This window comes from Manis pentadactyla, chromosome 18, assembly GCF_030020395.1.
Source record: "Manis pentadactyla isolate mManPen7 chromosome 18, mManPen7.hap1, whole genome shotgun sequence".
NCBI classification, from domain to species: Eukaryota; Metazoa; Chordata; class Mammalia; order Pholidota; family Manidae; genus Manis; species Manis pentadactyla.
Window position 1 is genome coordinate 27,972,451 of NC_080036.1, and position 21,105 is coordinate 27,993,555.

Sequence of the window (21,105 nt, forward strand, 5' to 3'; positions counted from 1 at the left end):
TTGTCAAAATCATGACAGACACTGTTTAGAGACATGACAACTGCATGTAATGCATAATTGAGGATGTTCTTTTGTTATAAAGGACATTGGGGCAGCTAGTGGAACTGGAATAAGATTTATAGACTAAGTAATACTGCATCGAAGAATATTCTCTAACTTTGATTACTGAGGTTATACAAGAGAATTCCTTGTTTCTAGGAAATGCACAGTGAAATATTAGGGTTAAAAGGATATTAAGTCTGCAAGTTCCTCTCAAATGTTTATGGAAAAATTTAAGAATGATAAAGCAATTAGAGTAAACTGTTACCATTTAGATTTCCGGGTGAAAGTTATACAGGAATTCTTGTACTATACATGAGAAATTATGTCAAAAAATTTTAAATATATGCATTCGAGTGGGTTTTAATGATGTAATAGAAAAAAATACACGTCTCAGTTCCTGTTCCTGACACAGGGCTCCCCAAACCCCTGTAATTTCCCAGGTAATAAGAGTACTAGGAACACCTTTTATTCTAACGTGTGGTCTTTGACCCTGGTTCCTGAACAGGGCACCTGAAACCGTTGGGATTTCCCAGGTGACAGGAGTGTCTTTTGTTCCAATGAGGTGACTCTGGGTAGGCTGCTAGCTGGCTCCTTGATGGGGGCTGGCATGGGAAAGACCAAGCCACGACTAGAAGCTTGGGATTTTCAGCCCTGTCCCCGATTCTCGGAAGTCAACAATTGATCATGCCACCTGAGGAAGCCTCCAACACCCAGTAGTACAGGGTTTCGGGGACTTCAGGGCTGGTCAACACATCCACCCTGGGAGGGTGACGCCCCCCCCAACTCTACAAGGACTGAAGCTTCTGTGCTCCGGACCCTCCCAGACCTCGCTCTGTGTCGCTTCACCTGGCTGCTCACCTGTATCGTTTTAAGCACCAATAAATGTGAATAAGCATTTCCTTGAGGTCTATGAGCTGCTCTAGCAAATTAATCAAACCTGAGGTGGGGGTAATGGGAACCTCTGATTTGGTTACAGGATAGAAGTTATGGGTAACCCAGGGACCTCCAACTTGTCCTGGCATCTGAAATAGGTGGGAGCAATCTTGTGGAACTGAACCCTTCATCTGTGGGATCTCTGGGTAGAGAGTGTCAGAATTGAAGTAAATTATAGGACACCTAGCAGGTGTTGCAGAGAATTGCTTGGTGTAAGGAAAACCGTGCACACATCTGGTGACTGGACATAAATATCCGGTGTGAACAGCAGAGAAATATAGGAAGGGAAGACTGGGTTTTTCCCTACTCAGGAGAGAGCCTGGGTTGTTTTTCTAACATAGCTTTCATATCATATTTAAAATAATGATATGAATACAAACCTTCTCCGGAGTAACATAAAGAAGTTTTATAATTGGATCTTTTTTTGATAATTGGAGGTAAATACTTGTAGCTTCTGAGTCGGTCTTGTCACCTGTCAGGTATGTAGCTGGAATCTACGTATAAAAGCAGCAAACAATTTAAATTTTATTAATCTGACTTAAGCTTACGTTAATCCTTAGGTTTTATAAATATTTTATAAGTCTCATATCAAACCTGCCAAAGAAAGATAATCTCGATACATTATCAGTATATTTTAAAAAACCCTTACTAACCATCACTCAAAATATTCTTCCCATTGCTTACTTCCTTTACTTTTCAATTTATAAGATAAATATCAATTCAGCATCCAAGGATTTCAGTCCTAATGTTCATTTTTTAAGAGTAAATGTATCTTCAGTGCTTTAATGTATGATGATGATGAAAGGGCTGGAACATCGTGAAAGGCTCAACAGTGGCTACCAGCACTGCACTAAGACATCCTCTGGAAGAAAAATCAAAGTGGTCCTGTTGGGGAATGGTGGCTCATAAACCTGAAATGGAACCTGAAGCATTTAGCAGAATGCATTCACATGCTCTCGTAAGCTCAGCCAGGGGGAAAACGGACCTGTGTGTGGGCATGCCCATGCATGTGACATGAAGGGAGTGTGAACTATGCTGATCTGGCAGAGTAAAAAAAGAGATCCTTTCATATTAGTAAAAAAAAAAAAATGACACCAGCAAAATACATGTTAAAAAGCTCTTATTAAAATACATTATTTTCTAGAATAAAATCAGACTGAACTATAGAATGTTATCTGCATCAGAATTTTCTAAGACTTACGCTAAAATGCACTACTCAGTGACTGCAGAGCTTTAGTCTTACAATTTGTGAACTATTAAATAAAAAGGTTGCCCACAGTACTGAAATGTAATGTTTCCAAGTTACGTTTTTACCAGCACTTTATTATAATTGGTAGTGTTTTGTTTTAACTTACATCCAAGGAAGTCAGCTTTTGGACCTGATCTACTATAAGTGATCTCAAGGGAGAAATGACAATAGTGACCCCAGGAGAAATACAGGCAGGCAGCTGGTAACACAAACTTTTACCTCCTCCTAAAAGAGAATGACAAAAAATATCCATCAGGCTCTGTCTTGAGAGCATGAACAGAAGTTACAAAGCAAACCACATAATATTTAGAGTAATTAACTAGCAGGACACCAAGTGATACTCCCCATGGTGCTAACAATTTGCCATAGCTGAATGAGCCGAAATCTTTAGGGAATTTAAATGGTGTAAAAATTAGCTCTCAGGACATTTTATATGGTACAGATAAGCAAATATGATATATGACATATGAGCAAAAGCAAGAGTCAGGATAGGAACCTTAAATCCAGTAGAACCACTTTAAAAGTCTACTCAGGAAATCAAATCCCAATGCAGTACAAGAGGTGCTCTAATGATCAAGATACTAGGATTAAAATAATAATTTTATACAATACTTAATTTTTAAATGATTAAGATGTGATAAAATATACAACACTTAAAACCATAGTGAACACGGCTTAACATTTCTTGATGATCCAGAAGGCACTTTGAGGAGCTCCATTTTCTTAAACCACTAGTATGAGCCTTTCAATGCTGAGTATCACAGTTTTTACTCTCTGTACTCTTATCAGTAAAGTGATACTCCCAATTTTCCTAAAAGAAGGGTAGAACTACATTTGTGTGTATTAACAGAAGATGGAGGGAAGGAAATTTATAGACAAAAAAAAGAGAAATCCCTGTCCGTGTAACTCTAATTCAAAATGGCAAGACAACATATTTAGTGACAAAAATGATTAACCCTGACTTTCAACTTCACCTGCTCACTAACGGTAGAAGCTTGTGCCAGGCAGTCTTTAGGACTGTCACTTATTTTTTTAAACTATACATCACATGTCATCTTTCATGCATGTGAAGTACATTTCACTTTGGAATATACGTATAAACGTCAGGGGACGAGCAGGAGGCCAAGTTCTAGTTTCTGCACTGCCACTTCACAGGCCATGTGACTTAGGCCTGCCATTTGACCTTACTACACCTCAATTTTATCACCTCCAAAATATACTAGATCAGTGGTTTACCAATTTTTTTTCTCTGTCTAAATGAAACCTTATTTGGAATCTTTATACACAGAAATCAAGAGGTTAACATGGGGGTGGAAAGATCCTCCTTGCAACCCTCAAGGACCATGGAAAGCTCTGAAAACCATCAGATTAGATCACTGCCTGGGTCCTTTCTAGCTTTACTGTGGGAATATCAATCCGGAGCCAAAACCAAAGACACAAAGTGAACAGCAAGTTAATAAAACATGAAATGCTGATTAGTACACCAACATCATCTAAATTTTAAAATCAGTTTGAAAAAATTCAGATGCCCCATCACACTATTTAATGACAGAAAAACTAATGGTTAAAGGCTACAACAAGGCAAGTAAAAGGCAGAGAGAAGATGACACATCAATACCAGAACTCCAAGCTCCTCGTGCTCCTTATCCTAACTGCTTACTTAATATTCTTACTTGGACGATTATAAATCACTGAGCAGCTGGTAGAAGCGTTACCAGCACAATGAAAACTCCTGGATCCCTTCCAAACTGAGGCCAAGAAAGAACTGTGCCTGATGCTTTATTTCGTCCTCATGGCCTCTGTGAAGCAGAAGCTTGCTGTGACCCCCAGTGCCTGGGGACCGGGAGGCGGGAGGGCAGTGCCTCGGTCAAGGCCACACCACTGTAAGTGGCAGAGCTGTGCTTTGAGCCAGGCCATCACTCCAGAGCCAGGGACTTTAGCCACGTGCAACACTAGACCGTAGCAAATAAACGGCCAGAAATGGTCATCGTCTCTTACGGTAATTTTCTTGTTCATGTTTCAGACTAATTCAGGCTAGTAAAAAAGACCACCCCCTTCCCCAATTCTAGATAAAATCAACACGATGAGCTTTGAACTGAAAATCTTGAAGGGCTATAAATATTATCATGTCAACAGCTAGAACAGAAGATAAGAGGTAATACCTGGCATGGTCCCTAAATGACAGAAATACTGTGTAGGTGTTCTTTTTATTTCTACTCAAGGGCTTTCACATAACATCTGCCAGTGGATTCCTGCCAATTCATATCTAAAAATACATACCAGTGGGCATTAAGATAAAACAGTCTTCACCAAGCAGCGCAGCATTGATCGCCTCTAGCTGATTAGTTCTAAAATTATGCAGGCCAAATTTTTTATGAAAAATCTTCATCATTTCTTTTGTATGAGGAAAACTAAGACTCTGGAAACGCTCATGTTTCAGATTTCTGGATGCTAAATTTTGCGTCGACTTGTCTAAGAAAATAATCAATGTTAAGAAAAATCAGTGCATTACAGTAACAAGAGGGCTTTAGCACTTACCCTTTGCCCTGCAAAATCACTGGCCTGCACTTCCCAGCAGCACGTTCTCTTTTAGTTCATTGGGGTTTTGTCCCCACCAAGCACCAAAGTCACCAGAGACTTCCTAAGGGCGAGTTCAAGACTTTCCTTGGTTTTTCTGTGGCACCTACCACTACTATTTATTTCCTCCTCCTCCTTCTCTCTTGACCTTCAAGACAATCACGGGTTTTCTATTTGCTTTAAATTCCCTTTCCTGGCTCCACTTCCTCCACCTGCCCCTTAAACCTGGGAGTCTTACAGACACTTGGGACTGGGCTCTTTATACCTTTTTTGGAAATTTCCTAGTGCTCTGTTCTTAAACATCACCTGTGTACACAGAATGCTTAGGTCTCTTTATTCAGACCCTACTGACACCTTCCTAAGTTCAGTCCTGCATCTCGAATCGTCTGCAGGACGTTTCTACCTGAGTGACTTACCAACACTTCAGTTCAACAAGTCTTAAAACAGCCCTCCTCCCTTTCCTCCAAATCTGCCTCCTGACTTCCGTTTCTGGTGATGGTTCCAGTTTCCCAGTCCCCAGTCTGAAACCTCAGGGCCATCCTGGCTTCCTCCGCCTCTCCCATAACGTCCCCCGTGCCCGCCGCCCCCCGCATCCTCGCCGTAGCAGCTCTGGCTCAGCACAGGGACAAGGGCGCTCAGCCGACTCTGGCACTTGCTCTGACCGCAACACTCAGGGTTGCAAAGATAACTGCAAACACCAAGTGAGACACATTCTAACATGGTACAAAAATAAATTCACTCATATTTAAAGGGTTATTTTAAAGGTCAACAATGTAAGAAAGAACCACCTCCGTGGTAGTAAGTCATCAATGGCAAAAACAGGGAAGGCTATACTTTATAAAACCTTACACATATAAGCTTGTTTTCATTAAAAACACTTTGAATAACTTTTTAGGGTTGACGTGGCTTTAAAATTAATTTTGACTTTTCTCTGCAGCCTTTACAGTAGCTAGTTTCACTCCCAAACCTCTCTAAACTGTGAGCTCCAAGAGGGGAGGAACTATTCATTATTCATCTATTACCAGAACCTAACACAGAACATGGCACTCAGTATTTGTTGAATGAATTACAAGGATTCTAGGCCAAAAGGAATAATTTGATTAAGACATTTATAGCTTCGTATTCTTCTTAGACTGCCCTATATTTTAAGACACAAAACGTTTTTCTACTTGATAAATCGATCAGTCCTCATCAATCCAGAATTCTACAAATACATACAATTACATTTGTAACATATAAACTCTGCATTGCTTTTACCCAGCTCCCAAATCATTAAAAACTTGGCCCTCATGAGCTTTATTGTTTTAGGTACTAAAAAATGTTAATTTAAAGGCAAAGCACATTTGTAATGACTTTAGAGCTTTACTACAATAGGTTATAATTACACATTTTATAAAACTACAGCTGCTACAGAGACAAAAGAGCAACTTGCTTTTGAAATTGTGATTTGTAATTCATATTATCAGCAGAAATTTGCATAGAAACAATGTAGTTTTCAGGCAATCATGATTTGCTATGGTTTTTCTTAATACAATTCCTATTTTGGACAGTTTTGTTTTCATATAAAATATAAGCATTGAATTTCTTTGAAACATACCAGTGTAATCCTGAACAGACTCAGGGAAGTTTTTATTCTGAGCAGATGCCACTGGAAGACTGTTTGTCTTAGCTGAAGAAATCCTTTCTGATACTGATTTAACTGGCCGACCTTCCTTAGTCGGTTGATAGGCAGCCGTGGAAGATTTGCTGGTTGCTAAATTATGCATTATATTTTCCCAGTCATCGTCATCATCAAAGTCATCGATGTCAAAATTCTCAATAGCACTGGAAGCCTGGATTTCTCTTTCTAAGTCACTTATTGAAGCAGCGTGTTTGTCCTGATCTTTCACAGCAGTGCTTGTGAGAACTTTTCCTAGGAAGTAAGAGCTTTCATTTCTTTTTTCTATCGTTGGTGTTTCAGACCAGTTGCTACTTACAAAGGACTTCTGTAAATGGGAATTGAATAATGGTCTTTCAAAGAGATCCTTTGAGGTGGCTGAGAATTCTGTCTTTCCTGGAGTAGCAGTCAGTAAACATTCCCCAGTAGAAATGGAATTTGAGGGAAGGTGTGAAAAACTTAACCCCTTAACAGAACTCCCAGTAGGACAGGAACCACCCTTTGGAAATGCATACGGTAAGCAAACAGATGTCGTGTCCACGGGGCTACCCGGTGCATCAGGCCTGAATCTCCACTTTGATCCAAGAACTCGGACATCGCTTGTATTCAAGCCTGCTTCAGCCAGGAGTTTCCTTCTGCGGAGAGAGCGCAGAGTGCCGTGTGGGGCACGAGTGGTCTGCCACAGGCTGCACTGGCAGGCCACACAGCCACACCTTTAGTTTTCATCTCAAGTTGTGGCAAAATATATCTTTTTCCCCAATCTCAAAAATCTGAATACAAATGCTAAAGGAAGAGTTTGAAAAACTAAGTACACATAAACCATAATGACAATTATCCTATTCAATTTCCTGGCCAGAATGCCTAGAAATTTTGCCCTGTAAGTTTCTGACTTGGAGCAGTAGAAATGCAATCAGATATATTCCAAGAGAAAAATCCAGATACCTGATGTCCCGCTGCTGAAGCAGTTCATCCCCACAATCCAAAGCTTTCAGTTCCTCATCGGGAATAGTATCAATTAATTCACAGATTTGGTCCATCACGCAAATAAGCTGCTGCTCTAAACGAATCTGTGTAGCTATAAAGCAATTATGTGGTTGATATTTTTCCTTGAAAAACAAAAAGACTTTAAAGTTTGAAAGTCATGTATGTAAAATTTGAAGTAGTTTAAAAACAAGGTTTTAGCAACCATATATTGTCCTATGATCTGCCTGTGAAATACTTGAAATCAGATGGTCTCTATCATGAGAGCTCATAACTATGTTATCATTTAATTTCATGTTAATTCTTAATATTTCTCTTACAGTAACCAAGGTTGTTGTAAGATAAAAAGTTTATCAATTCATCATGATTTTTTTTTTTTTCCACTAACTTCGGGTATAAATCTCCCCACGCCCACACAGACTGTATCATAAAAGGCTAGGCAGGCAAGGAGGCCTCTTTTCAATGGTAACCATAGAGAAATGGAAAAAACCAATTAGACTTTGCTTTTGGAGATGACCCCTCCCTTACTCCCTCGGTGGACAGCTTATGAAAGGCAGCTGCTCAATGAGAATCAGGCCTAGGAGTCTTTCAACTGACTGGAAAAGAGGAGATCTCTTCAACAAGCTGGATGGGCTGCTGGTGGCCATCTCTGCTACCACACAGGGGTGGTCAGTTGAAGAGTCTAAAGGGCAGGAAGGGGAGGCAGAAAGGACAGATGGGCCAGGGGCCAGGCATCCGTGTGAGAATGACTTGGGAGACATGGGCTTTTACTAGTGACTCGCATGAATAGATGTGAGGTATGAGATAGTAAAGGTGGAATTGCTGAATACCTGATTTCTCTGCAAAGAGAATGGGCATCAGATTGCAAAGAGGAGAAAAAACAATGGTCTGAAGGAAATGAAAGCCAAGCCAGGCTCAGAGAAAGATACAGCCACACAGCTACTGGAAAGGAGCTCGAGCATCCCGGTCTAGACAGACTGTACCTCAGAATACAAAAGACACCTCCAAAGAAGGTTTGTTGATACAGGAGGCACCTAGTGGACAGGAGACTGGATGGGAGCATGAAGACAGGCAAACTTTGTTTTCATTTTCAAGAAAGTTCTAAAATGATTGCCAAAAGCTACACACTGGTGATGCTGATATTAATACAAGGCAAAATTCTAGAGCATGTCATCAGGCGGCTCCTTTGTGAGCTCTAAGAAGAAGAGGAAACAATTATAGCATTAGCAAGAGTTCATAAAAACAAATCAGCCATCCTAATGTATTTCCTTCTTTGAAAGGCTTACTAGACTAGATAACAATAGCTACCATTGATGGAAGGCCTTATAGTCACTGGGTACTTTCGAATACTGACAACTACCCAGCAAGGCAGATACTATTCTCCTCATTTTGCAGAAGAAACTGAGGTCCAGACAAGAGTGACTAATGTGCCACAAGCCAGGAGTAGGAGAGGACAAGTGTGTATCTCAAGTCGGCATCACTCTAGAGCAAAGGTCGCATGCATTCATTCCCTCTTGCTGCCCAGGCCTTGAACTTCTGGAATCATCTGACTGAGTCTTTTGCATCCTCACAGACAAGGGAGCGGAACATGGTCTAAAAGCACATTTGTAACAAGTTGAAAAAACAAGTTATGATGAAGGGACTGATGTCAGCTGAGAGGAAGGTCTGACTTTCTGTTGGACTCTGTCCTAGCGAGCCATTTTATCAGTGAAACTTAATGGTGTAGAAATAGCATAGTACCATGGCTCTCAGTGTGAACTCGAGAGCCTCAAGACTGGTAGGTCTGAATCCAAGCTCTGACGCTAGACAAGTCTATGACCATGTGTAATCTTTTAACTTTCCTGTATCCCAGTTTCCTTAGGTGTAAAATGCAGGTAAGATATCACTTTATATGGCTGCTATGAGGACTGAACTAGTTAACATTGTACGGCACTTAGGAGAGTGCCTAGGACACCAGATATTTCAGGAATATCTCTAACAATAAATTGAGACCAGAATAAAAAAAAGAAAGTCGGAGGACACAGAAACAACAGAAACCGCTACACACATGTGTACATGTACACACACACACACCTTAAGTACAGCACCCATCTCAGAAGAACAGAACACATTACAGAAATATTCAGATAATAAAAAAGAGCTCTTAGAAATTGATTTGATAAAAATGAAAAATTCCACAGAAAAGCTAAAGATAAAATTGAGAAAATCTCCCAGAAAGCCTAAAAGCAAAAGATGGAAAACAGAAAAGATAATTAATGGAGGTCTACGATCCAAACAAAGCAAGTTCCAGGAAGAGTAAAAAAGAAAACAAAAAGAAGATAGAAAAAAAATAATACAGGAAAAATCTCCAGACTAGAACAACCACATCTCTAGACTGGAAGAGCTTCTGGGAATAGATATCAGGAGTGGGAAATGAGGCTGCTGTTTTTCGAAGTCTTGTAGTGCTACTGGATTCTTTATACTAGATATTTAACAGAAAACTTAAAAATGAATTAGAAACAAATCAAACAAAAAGTATTAAACTTTAAATGAACATCAAGACCCAAATCCAGAGAATATACAAGGGAGAACCAGGGTGAAAGGTCTAGAAACCAGTATCTATAAAGAAGTGTTGAAAGACTAATAATATTCAGCCTTTAGAAAGAAAGAAGAAACAAAACACAACAAAACCAGGAGTTTTAAATTCATCTCACGTGGAGCAAAGTTACAGGAAGGCAAATTTTGGCTCAACTTGAGAAATATTTTCCTAACAAGTAGTGTTTTCAAAATAGAGAACTAATTACTTTGTGAGAACATGAGATTTTGAGTTGTTTGGGCAAATGCTGGTTAACCAGTGAATAGGGATGATTCTGTATCAGAGCAAAAGAAACTATAAGCTTGCCATTTGATACTATACAGCCACAGGCTAAAAATACAATCTTACTATGTTTTCAAAAGTGGTTGAAACATGTGGTAACATCCAAAACACTTTTTGTACCGTCACAGCCTGTGCTGGTTTCTTGAGGAGGCTGCTGAGTAGTCTTTTTCTCAGGTTTCAACAAATCATCTGATGTGCTAAGACCATCCTTTCTGTCTGAGGTGTCAAGGTCCTTTAATATACTACAAATTTAAAAATAAAAATAAAAATAAAACCAATCATAGTATAAACTAGATCAAATGATTTTTCCTCTAATATTTTCCCACTACTGGTCAGACAACAGGTAACAGAAAAGAGAAAGACGTTTTCCTATCTTCTCTATTCTAAAACCTCTTTAGCTAGCCCTTCCATTTTCTGGCCCCAAGAGACCTTTCCACCTTGACCTCCAACTGTGCTCTTTCAGCTGCCACACACCAGTCACCCCGCATCACTGACGTTCTCCAGCCCTGCAGTGTCTGCTTTAGGGATTCTGCCTTTGCTGTTCTCACTTTGGAAAACCCAGCATTCCAACCTCTTGTTACCCAAATCACACCTGTTCTTCTAGGCCCAGGCCAAGTACTTCTCCAGCATGTGATGATTAACAACTCTGTCTTCTGAGATTCCAAAGCATTTTATCTAGGCTTTACTTTTTTTAAATTTAATTTAATTTAATTTATTTATGTAATACAGTGTAGGAAACTATCATGGTCATAAGCAATGATTCTGTATGATCATTCTGCAGAAAATTTTTTGGGAGTATTTATTTATGTAATAGGCTTTTCTTGCTATGCCAACATGAATATATGTGTATCTGTACATAGAATTAACTTAATATGGATTATACAAAAGAAAATAATACATATAAACATGGTCAGTCTGATTGCATATAAAAATACTTTTAAAAAATTAATTAGTACTAAATTAGTGTCACAGAGAGGGTACTGTGGAAATCCAAAGAAAGATAAGACTTTCTGGAATTTGAGAAGGCTTTGCCCAGGAGGTAGGATTTGAGGAAAACTTGAATTATGGGTTGAATATGGGAAAAGTGCAGCCTGGAAGGAGAGATAAGAAGATAATTCTATTTACTTGATATCCAGGAATCAACTGTGCTTCCCTAAAGCAGGATTTTGGAATGCAATCTTCTAACTAAATCCAACAATGTGATGAATAACTATGTTTTATACTGTTCTTAAAAATGGTAACATGTTATAACTAAAGAAAGGGCCTTACTTTCCAGACTGTTGATGTGTCCCATCAGGCTCCTGCAGCCTGGGGCTTTTGTAAAGGCACAGCCAGAAACAAAGCTGACAAAGTGACGTGGGGCCTGAGGACGGAGGATTCTGAAGTCCGGCTAAAGAAGTCTGGGAGTACAGGATACACAAAAATGTGCATCTCTTTTCTGTTATATTATTATCTGACCATTATACCTCTGAAATGAAGTCAGAAGTCACAACCAGCATTTTAAAATGAAATAAAATATAACAGAAAATTTAAGTATGCACTGCACATGGTTAAAGTATCACTTGTGAAAATTCTATTTCAGTTTTACAATAGATAAAAATATGCATACAAGGTTGCGATGGATAATACATAGAATCTACTTTGGGAATAACCTTGGAGATAAACATTTCCAAATGCTAAAGATCTAGGTAAAATTAATTATGGTATGAAAGCTCAAAAAATTATGTAGCCATTAAAAGGAGTAAAATTAAAGACTATGTAGCCATTTGAAAATGTTTTAAAAATATGTTAAGAGGAAAGCAGATAAAAAATTATAGTTACATGTGGACTACAGCAATGCAAAAATCATACAGGTATGCAGAGAAGGATCAAAACACAGATAAAATAAAGTTCGGTTTGTTGGAATTGTGAGTATGAGTAAGTGTCCTGCTGAACTGGTGACAATGGTTACAAGTAAGTATCCTGTTAAAGTGGGTACAATGTTATCTGTGAAATAGATATTTTTTAAATAAAGAAAACCGGCAGGTGCTCAACAAGGAATCCTTATGGCCCAGGAAACAGCCCTGCCCTGGATCTGAGTCCATTTGCCACCGACTGGATCATCCTGGGCAATCAATCCCTGCTCCTCCTGGGCCTCGGCTGCTTTCATCTTAAATGAGAATGCTGAGAGAATCTAGATTCTGTATGAATTCCTGCTCAGTTTTTTACTTTCTAGAGTTCTGTCTGAATTTTTATAAGAAGGGAGAAGAGGAAAAGGGAGTTCTTATAGTATTTTAGTTTTGTCATCAAGTAGTAACCCTGCTTCCACCTTTCCTGCCTCTTCAAACATCCCACCCTGCTTGTTAAAGCACAAACCCAGGAAAGAGAGGCTAAGCAGGTGGCCGCCTCCTTCTGGCCTTCCTCCTTCATTAAGGAGATATATTAGAAAGATCTGTTTCTCATCAAAATGTTGGCTGACAGCATAGTATATCCTCCACCACTCAACTGGACTGTGATTTAGATTGGGGCGAGGATGGAGGTGACAGTGATTATTAGCATTTTAAGCTACTGATGAGCTCAGTGAACTATTTTTCCATACTACTAATTAACCAAAATCACGTCACTAATTTACTAAAATTCAGTAAATGACAAATACAATGGCCAATTCTATCCTCAAGGATTAAAAAAAAAAAGACATATTACTTACTAAGTCACTTCCCTTGAAGGAATTAGTATTATGTCATTTCAGATCCAGGAGTTTGAAAGTATATTTCTAGGAACATATTCCTCATGTCAAAATCAACTACATAAAATTGTTTGGAGGTCCCGCGTAATTAATCATAATGGAATTTTACAGCTTTAGAATACCATCAGTTCAACATGTCTAATAGGTTTTCTTTTTTATGCTGAATTTTAATTTGGACATAAAATAAACCGTGAAGCATAAAACTAATCCATATAGAAGTGTTATTACATAGCTAAATTATTTCATATATCCTAGAGACAAACAACAGTGTTTATTAATTAATTAGCTATTTTACCTAAAGCATTTTAAAGAGGAAGAAGAGGCGGAAATCACTCCTTCTGGAGAAGGTGGAACAAAATCTGTATCATAATCATCTTCATCAAGCTCAATACATGGAGATTTCTCAACTGATTCTAATTCTGTTTCTTCAAGGTTTGTTGTCTTCTTTTCACTATTATCTAAAGTAAAATGGTTGATAAATAAGGATTATTTTCATAATTAATGAGACAGGAAGAACAGGGCTTGAGCAGTTAGAGTGCTTCCCGCAGGTCACAGTCACAGCACTCTGTATGCGCCCTCTCCCTTCACATGTTAATGTTGGCTGTTTCTTCATTAATGACTCTTCAATCAACTGGATTAAGTCCAATGAATGCTGGATTAAGGCTGAAGATTTGCTTAAGGATTTTCATGACTGTCTCCAGTTAAATTATGAAACCCACACTTAATATCAGCACTTTCGTTTTTCTATTTTTCACACATATTTAAGTAAGGGTAAAATGCTACATATTGTACAAGCACTGCTGTTTGTACAGGTAAACCCTCTACATTAACCACAGAAGCTTCCCAGGTAAGTCTACTAGAATCAGTGTCCCTCTCTCTTGACTATGTGGGGAACTACAGGGCCAAATTATTGTTTACCTTTTACCAAATCTTCTCTTCACAAATATCAACACATTTGGTTAGGCTACAGTTTTGTTTATTATCAATCATTTTATAGTGCTTTCTCGCCCTACCTTCATGGGATTCAGGTGTTTAAAAATGATACAACTCATAGTTACAACTATTTTATAAGGTCAGTACTTTTACATATGGCTAATCTCAGCTATTAAGTTCTGGACATCTAATAACTACAAGACCTAAACAGAAAAATGTGATTGTAATTTATAGTACTTTAATAGCATGACTAGGTCATACTCTGCATCAATATTAGATGGCAGCAAGCCATAAAGAAATAATACTAGACAGGTGTGGTTCCACTTCCCAATTCTACCACTAACCAGCCAACAGACCATTAAAAGACCACTTAACCTCTATGGACCTTATTTTCTTCATATCTAAAAACCATAGAGCTATCCTTGGTGTTAATATAAAAATCACATTAGCAAAATAAAATCCTTCATTTCATCAGTATGTCCTGTCTCAAGAACGTGGCCAACAGATGTTTCAGTAAGTGCCTCTACAGATGCTAAGGAAAAAGCTGTATCACACTTGCTACTGTTCCCAATGCCTATCTCTGAGTAAACTAATACAATCACCATATTAAAGAGATGAGATAATAATTTTTACCTCTTTGCTCTCCCAAATGAGTTTTCAACGAGTGACTTTCCCAAGTGTCTTCATTTAAAAGCTCTTCAGTATTGGGGCCATCATCAATGCAAATCACATCCCTACTTAACCATTCTGAGTCATCCTTCTGTTTCCTAGTCAAATATCCATGCTTGCTTTCAGAGCAAGAAAGGGTCAAATCAGCCTTTACTGTATTTGCTTTACGAGGCTGTGGTTTTAAAAAGTTCCTCTTAGACGTCTTTGATTTCTGAGCAGTGCTTACTCTTATGAAGTGATTTCTGGATGGTGTAACAAATGCTTTTGAATTTCCAGAAATATCAAAGTCATCCATATCATCCCAATCATTGATGGTAATAAAAGAGTCTGATGAAGAACTAAATTCTAATCTCTTGAAAGTGTCATCACAAGGTTCCTTCTGCACCAGAGCATTCTGGGTAGTACATAAAACTTCCTGTGGAACCTGTAACAAATCTGGCAATGATGGTTTTGAACCAACTCTCTTGGTTTGTGGTCCTGCTGCAGCATTTTTAAGGTCACTGATCCTTGTCTGCTGACTCGGGGTGGGAGGTAAAGGTTCACTGAAGGAAAAGGCCTCTGCGACATTAATGTCTTTATCACTTAACACAGGTGTTTTTGCTACCGACACACTAGTTATAGACAAATCGTTGGCGGAAGGTATTTTCTTCTTAAAAGTGAAACCTCTGAAAAATAATTTAAAAACTGAATTAGATGGATTAATTTTACAAATCCAGCAACTACACAAAACTCTATACTCTTTTTTACTAATTTATGTAACAACTTCACTGTATCACAAATAAGCAAAGACTCTTGCTCCCTCTCTGAAAATGTATAAGATAACTGAAATTATACTATGTATGCTCTGATCCTTCCTACTCAGAAGCTAACCATCCAGTTTTGAGAGTATCCAGGCCATTTCCACTACTTTACTTCTCAGACTGTTATTCCTTAATCAAGCCCCTCCTCAGGAAGCATCAGTAAAAAAGGGAAGAGACTCAAATGTGGCTACTTGCTGCTACTTGGATATATGTTTTCTGGGGAAAAGAGTTAAAAACTACTAATTACACTGAAATCTGAAGGACAAGAGAAAGAGGCAAGAGTCCTGGACATCTGCTGGATTTAGTGACATGACTGATGGTCAGTGGTGACTAAAGTCAAGCACCCAGAACAGTGCGTACCTAGAATCTGATAACGGCACAATAAAGAATATATATCACTATTAGACATCATTAGAAGGAGTTTGGAATACAGTTGGGAGGGAAGAACAGAAGGGGAGAGCTACAGTTTCCTTACACCATTTTTGGAAAGGATATAAAATTATATAAAAATATTAAAAGTATCTATTTACCCAAGTTTATGAGAAGATTCATTGTTTATTCATTTCAACAAATATTTACTGAGCACGTATTATGTGCCAGAAACCGTGCAAAGGTGCTGAACAATTTAGTACCTGCTGCTCCTAAAACATGCTCTACCATTAATTTATAAAGTGAGAAAAATCACTGACCCTCTCAGCTTCATTTCTTCATTTAAACAATGAAAGGGCTGAAAGTGAGTATTTCATTGGTATGATATTGTGGGTTAGTGCCTATATGCCAGCAAGCCAATCAAAATACTTACGAAGATTTTGGTTTTGAAAGACTTAAGTTATTATTAAGTTTTCTGGCTGAATGACGTTCCAGTTGCTCCTGGAGATTATTTTGAGGAACAGCAGCCATGATCCTAAAAAGTGAGGGGAAAAAAATATCAGTGGAGTCTATGTACTTTGCATTAATTACAATATTTATTGCGGGTGGGTATGGGGGTGCAGAGCACTGTTTCAACTATGCCCAGAGTAATGAGGCTTCTTTTTGGTTGATAAATTATTTTGACATTTACAAATGGTGACATTTGAAACATACTCTTTAACTAACTGAAGACTCACTTTAAATAGCAAAATGACCTGATTTTTCCCCAATGCTAAAATAAGCACAAAAGACATCAGGAAAGGGATTATTAGGAAAGGGCCTGCAGAAAACTGGGGCCTGGCGTGGGCCTGAAGAATAAATGCAAGCTGGACAGGGAGTGAGGTGGGAGAAAACAATCAAAGCACACTGGAAACACAAAGCACAAGTGAATAACTGAATTCTCTGCCCCAGGGAAAAGATGGGAAAAGAAGGAAGAGCACCACCAATGAGAGCCATGGTTTACCAGCAAGAGAACATGCTTCACAATCATCTAGTTTCAACCCGAGTTACTTTCAGCGGCATATTTATAACCCTATGTAACAAGCTGTGATCGTGCTGAGCTAGCACCTGGGATAATGTACAGCTTGAGCCGCCTTAAAATGACTGGGTCTAACGGAAGACGGGATAGCTGAAACCTGTGGATTGTAAAAAACACTCATTTGAGCTGAGAGTTACAACCCCCACTCCTAGTATCTCTTTAACAGAGACCTACTTTTTAGTTTATGCCCTATATCTTAGGAGGAAGGGTTAACAACACTAGATTATATTCATGGAAACATTAAGTTTTACATAAATCATATTCCACTCACTAATTATTAAAGTAACCTATGGTTAGCTGTTTTACTTAAGGTAATAGTGAAAAGAAAAAAAAAGACCTTGGAAGAAATGGGATTACAGTCAATTGAGAAATCTCCATGAATTGAGCTTGATGAAGATGATTACAATACAGATTTTTTTCTACCTTCTCCAGAAGAAGGAATGATTTCTGCTTCTTCTTCCTCTTTAAACAGCTTTAGGCAAAATAACTAATTAATAAACACTGAATAATTCATACTGATATGTGAATAGTATCTTATAAAGTTGTTACCAAAATAAACATAAGAAGTGGGTAGAGGGCATAATGAACTCCTACATACCCATCACTCAGTCAGTAATTATCAACTCACCCAGCACAATGCTTCATCTGTACACACCTCCCAAGGTTCTCATCGCACCATTCTGGAAGGTGACCTCCCCAAATGGCAGCATTTTAATTCTGTCATTCCTTCTTCATTCATTAGTTGAAATATTTCCACCAAGAGAAACTCCTCTGATCTATTGCACTGTTTCCTAACAGTATAGTTCACTTGGCAAAGGCAGGATACGTGTAGGATTCTTTCCCTCTATTAGTTTTCAAAATAATAAGCTCATTCTCCAACAACCTCAGATGGTGGTTGACTTTTCTCCCAGTATCTTTACAAACTCATGAATTAAACTCACAGGTACATATCAGTCCAGTACAGTTTATCACCCTCACTGAGCCTCACACCGTTTCCTGCTTGGCCAGTGGAAGCCTTTTCAGGTCCTCCGACATAACCTTAGTGTCTTTGTGAGCTTCTTTACCATCTGGAATGAAAAGTGTCCCAGGCTTACCTTGTGCATATTTTTTCCCAGACTTAGAATCAGCCACTTCTTCAAGAAGCCTTTCTTCATTTTTTTTTTTAGTGGACAATATTTTAAGACCACAGTCCTTGCATGTCCAAAGGCAGTTCCCCATTCTGTACCCAATTTAAAAGTATTGGCCTTTTATTGAAGACATGTTCTCTTCAAGGTCCTGTCCAGTATGGAAGTTTTTCACAGTATGTATGAGAGACTAAAATTCTGCCCCCTCAGAATTTCAGCCTCACCTGATTAGACTGTCGACATGGAGACAGAAGCACAGACCTTCAGACTTTAAGACACTAAGGAAAACACAGTGACCCAAGGCATCACTACTTAACCTTTTCCCACATTCCTTCAAAGTTGTTTCATCCTTGTACAAATTTTCCTTATTTATTTTCAGATCAAAAGCAGAGGTGGTACTCCAGCAGAGACTTCCAGCCCCACAGCGTGACTTTTTACATATATTCAGCCATTTCAAGTACAAATGTTTGATTCAGTGTTTAATAACTGCAGTGATACAGTATGGATTCATAGCTGATATGTAGTCAACTTTAACCCTGGGACACCTTTCCCTATGTTTAAGCTACACTGCTCTTTGTTTTTCCTCCCAGGGTGGCTTCCTCTAGCCAGAGTCATATTCTGAAGCACTGAGCACACAATTTCCCTCCTCCTTCAGTGAGAATGCTTTTAAGAAGTTGGTGAGTACTGAGAAGCAAAAAGGTGTCTCCTCTGCACATATTCCATTAGAATATCACTACCTTGCTTGACATACAAAAAATTGTTCACTAGCAACAGCAAAGATCAGTGATATAAAATTAAGGAGGAAAATAAACTGAAAGTTTCACAATGCTAAAGAGGAACAAAGCACTGAGAGCTCAGAAAACAAAACAGAACAAAACCCTCCGAATTAGACTCGCCACAACAATCACAAGTATAATTTGAAAAACGATTATTCTCTCACATACATGAAGTTAAGCAATATATAAATAAGCAAAAAAGTAAAATGATAGAAATAAACCAAAAGCTGATTCAACAGTGCCAAACATTTGTTGAATGAAACAATATAAACTAGGAAACCAAACCATCTCCATATATAGAAAGAAAAAATACATCAGATTAAAAGAAGGTATGAGCGAATGACAACAGGCAGCTGGAATATATCCAGCAAATGAGACCATTCAAAGTAGTAAAAGAAACCGATGGCAAAGCAGAAATGGTTGAAGGAGTGCTGTCTGAACAATAACCCAAATGAGTGAACATCATTTAGGTGAGAAATTACAGGACCCTTATGTAACAACCAGATAAATACATAAAGAGTAGTCATGAAATTTAAGTAAAAGAAAACATTAAAAAAAATCTGAAAGTGGCTAAGCAAGAAAAACATCACATTTAGAGTAACAAACAGAATTACTTCTGAGGGACAAACAGAGAACATTTATAAAGAACCTCATGCTAAAAAACCGAAGCAACTTTCATTTCTGTATAACAAGAGAAATGTTTTAGAGTTTTAAAGTCTTAGAAAATGTAAGACTCAAATTTATCTCCAAAACTGGCTGTTATGAATTGTTCAAATAACGACACTGACTTTAAAAATAAAAATAAAAAAGGTTAATAGAAGGCACTGATGATATGAGTTAACCATGTCTATTGAACCCATTCTAAGAGCACTAATGGGAAAAGGACTGTTGTTGGGAAATGCACAACTGTCAGAACAAAAATAAGGTGTAAAAAAAAAAAAAGATTTTAGAAAAACAAGACATGGGACAAAGAAAGCAAAGGTTTTTTTTAAAAGGCATAGTTCCTTTTCTTTCAAATAAATGAGACTGAAATTACTGTTTTGGGATCTAACAAAATTAGCACTACCTTCTCTCTCTAGGTCAAGTCTAGCTTTTATTCTTCTTCTTGTCATAAGACGGCTATTTCAGGACATCAAGAGATACAGTAGCCACAAAGACTACTCTTAAATTCAGTACCAAGTAACATTCAGATATTTCTGTTTCCAGTCTTCTGCTAAAAGAGGTCAGGGGATGAGCCCCACTAGTTACTCTTCAAAGGGCAGCAGCTTCCTTCCCTGGGGGAAAAGCAACGAGCCAAGAGCCAGTCATGACCTTATGAACCTCAACTGCGGCACGAGGGGCCAGAAACTCTCTCTCCTTCAATCAAATTACACATCAAGCAAACACGATTTCAGGCGAAAAGAGATTTTTGACAGGGATTTCATAAATGTTCTGTTTTCTTCATTTATTGTCATTTATAGTTTATCTTCTGGGAAGAGTCATATAGGTCTCCATGTGACTTAACTAAGAAAATAGAGCTGTCAAAGCTTGTAATCCCATTACATCCCATAAGAAAGGAAAATTTATTAATTACTGGGTATCAGGTTGTTTCCAGGTCCATTTTCCCAAAGATCTTCCATATCAGTTACCTGGGTTTTAATTATCTCTTTTTTAAAATCCATAGTAAAAATGTATTCAAAGTATCTCTCCAATTTTTATTTATCTTTCAATTATATTTAATGGGTAAAATTAAACAAAACAATGGATTAGTTATAATGGATTAGAGTTTTAGGAAGAAACTATACATTATATCCAAGGAGTTCAAGGCAAAGGAAATAAATAAAAAGGTCACTGTTGAATGATAAAAAGCCCAAACTATATTTATCTATATGACCCAAATGACACAGCAAAAAAAATACATAAAGCTGAGACTGTTAAAAATACAAGGAGAAATGAGAGAAAGAAGCAGAATTGTAAGATAATATCACTTTACTATAAAAAGCAAAGATCAGCAGAAATGAGAAATGTACTAAGAACCCAGGTTCTTGGCTCAATTTTGCCACAAATCGACTGTGTGGCTTTGAGGAATTCATTTATTCTCTCTAGTCTCCTTATTTGTAAAATTAAGAGGTTGGGTTAGAGAAGTAACTATTGGTTACCAAGGGGGACAGGCTGGGGCAGGTTGGGGGTGGTGGTGAGGGGGATAAAGGTGTACAATAATACACAATCCCAGTATAAGCTGGTCATGGGGATGGTAGTACAGCATGGAGAATATAGTCAATGATTCCGTAACAACTTTCTACGTTGATAGTAACTGCATTAGAGGGGTAAGGATTTAATAATATGGGCAACTGTT

General features: G+C 38.1%; 1 protein-coding gene across 5 annotated transcripts in view; it reads right to left on the bottom strand.

The window, feature by feature from the left end:
* The window catches only part of BLM (BLM RecQ like helicase), an 86,736-nt gene that overhangs the window by 39,563 nt on the left and 26,068 nt on the right, over positions 1 to 21,105 (bottom strand). The window contains exons 2-11 of one of the 5 annotated variants that reach the window (XM_057494813.1): positions 17,965 to 18,145; positions 16,226 to 16,327; positions 14,588 to 15,288; positions 13,317 to 13,479; positions 10,417 to 10,538; positions 7,401 to 7,533; positions 6,399 to 7,093; positions 4,505 to 4,696; positions 2,331 to 2,449; positions 1,356 to 1,469 (exon numbers count right to left, since the gene is read on the bottom strand). In XM_057494813.1, the coding sequence (XP_057350796.1) occupies positions 1,356 to 1,469; positions 2,331 to 2,449; positions 4,505 to 4,696; positions 6,399 to 7,093; positions 7,401 to 7,533; positions 10,417 to 10,538; positions 13,317 to 13,479; positions 14,588 to 15,288; positions 16,226 to 16,323 (2,337 nt within the window). In that variant the 5' untranslated portion in view covers positions 16,324 to 16,327; positions 17,965 to 18,145. Of the gene's footprint in view, positions 1 to 1,355; positions 1,470 to 2,330; positions 2,450 to 4,504; positions 4,697 to 6,398; positions 7,094 to 7,400; positions 7,534 to 10,416; positions 10,539 to 13,316; positions 13,480 to 14,587; positions 15,289 to 16,225; positions 16,328 to 17,964; positions 18,815 to 21,105 lie in introns of those variants that run through there. The other 4 variants (XM_036931792.2, XM_036931794.2, XM_036931793.2 and 1 more) reach the window with 4 other exon arrangements.